The sequence below is a fragment of the Ceratina calcarata genome, unplaced genomic scaffold (genome assembly GCF_001652005.2).
Source record: "Ceratina calcarata isolate Rehan_Ccalc_2016 unplaced genomic scaffold, ASM165200v1 scaffold100.2, whole genome shotgun sequence".
NCBI lineage: Eukaryota > Metazoa > Arthropoda > Insecta > Hymenoptera > Apidae > Ceratina > Ceratina calcarata.
In genome coordinates, this window is record NW_017130863.1 from 28,033 (window position 1) to 29,442 (window position 1,410).

At 35.2% G+C, this 1,410-nt stretch overlaps 1 protein-coding gene across 2 annotated transcripts in view; it reads left to right on the forward strand.

Annotated features, from left to right (window-relative positions):
* for (cGMP-dependent protein kinase for) overlaps positions 1-1,410 on the forward strand; it is a 29,892-nt gene that overhangs the window by 24,773 nt on the left and 3,709 nt on the right. For both annotated transcript variants that reach the window (XM_018035850.2, XM_026818564.1), the window contains 4 exons: positions 39-258; positions 427-490; positions 570-742; positions 814-960. In XM_018035850.2, coding sequence (XP_017891339.1) covers positions 39-258; positions 427-490; positions 570-742; positions 814-960 — 604 coding nt within the window. The remainder of the gene's footprint in view (positions 1-38; positions 259-426; positions 491-569; positions 743-813; positions 961-1,410) is intronic.

Consider the following 1,410-nt stretch of genomic DNA (forward strand, 5'->3'; position numbering starts at 1 on the left):
TGATATTTGAAATAGTGTTTTTTTTTTAATGTTTATAGAGGGCAAGGTGGAAGTGTCGCGAAATGGAAAATACATGAGCACCCTCGAACATGGAAAAGTGTTAGGCGAATTGGCGATCCTTTATAATTGCAAGAGAACAGCGACGATAACTGCAGCTACTGATTGTCAATTATGGGCCATCGACCGGCAATGTTTCCAAACGATTATGATGAGAACTGGCCTCTCGAGGCAGGCCGAATACACCGACTTCTTGAAGAGGTAAATGAATAACATAATCCATACTTACGTTAGAATTATTAATTAGATGACGTTTAAAATGTGATACCTTGCTTCATTTAATCTTTCGGATTCTAAAGGAAGTTATACATGAAATTACAGCCAAATTAAATGAATATTAAAGAGTACAGTGAATTGAATTTATTTCAGCGTTCCCATCTTCAAGAATCTGCCAGAGGAAACTCTGATAAAGATCTCCGATGTATTAGAAGAGGTACGAAGCTTATAAAAAATCTATATTATTAATCTATTTCCTATAAAATGTAACATACATATTTCATTCTTCATCGTAGACTTTCTACAACAACGGAGATTACATAATCAGACAAGGAGCCAGAGGAGACACGTTCTTCATAATAAGCAAAGGACAAGTACGCGTTACGATAAAGCAGCCAGACACTCCCGAAGAGAAATATATCAGGACGTTGGGCAAGGGTGATTTCTTCGGCGAAAAAGCGCTTCAAGGGTAATTAATTCATTGCTTTAAATTTAATTTTCAATTTTCAAAACAATTTAAACTTATGGCAATTCCTTTAGGGATGATCTACGAACGGCGAATATAATCGCGGACGATCCGGAAGGAGTCAGCTGCCTGGTAATCGATCGGGAAACGTTCAATCAATTGATCTCGTCTTTGGATGAGATTCGTACGAGATACAAGGACGAGCTTGTCGAACGCAGAAGGTAAAGCTTCTTCGTACTCATTATTACAAATATTTTTAATCAACTGATTTTATTAACCTGACAAAAACTCATTTCCTTCATACACAATATATTTTAATACAAGCATCGAATTATTGGACTGGGAATTCCTTATTAACTTAGTTTATGTATTATAATAATTTTCCTGAGTCTTGTTAATACTAATTAATAGACTGTGGAATTTTGTGCAACGCGATACATCCATTCTCTCTCTATTTTTTACGTATGCATAAAATCCGCAGTCTGCTAATTATCGTAATTGATTGACTTACATTCGTTATGAATATAATTCCTGATTTACGCGTGTTTCACGCTCGCTCAGGATCGGAGAGTAGAGTAAGTACCAGATCTGAGATTATGCAAAAGATTCTAAACGAATAAATGTGCATAATAATATAGCAAATCCTATAAAATACTCAATCTTAGTATATT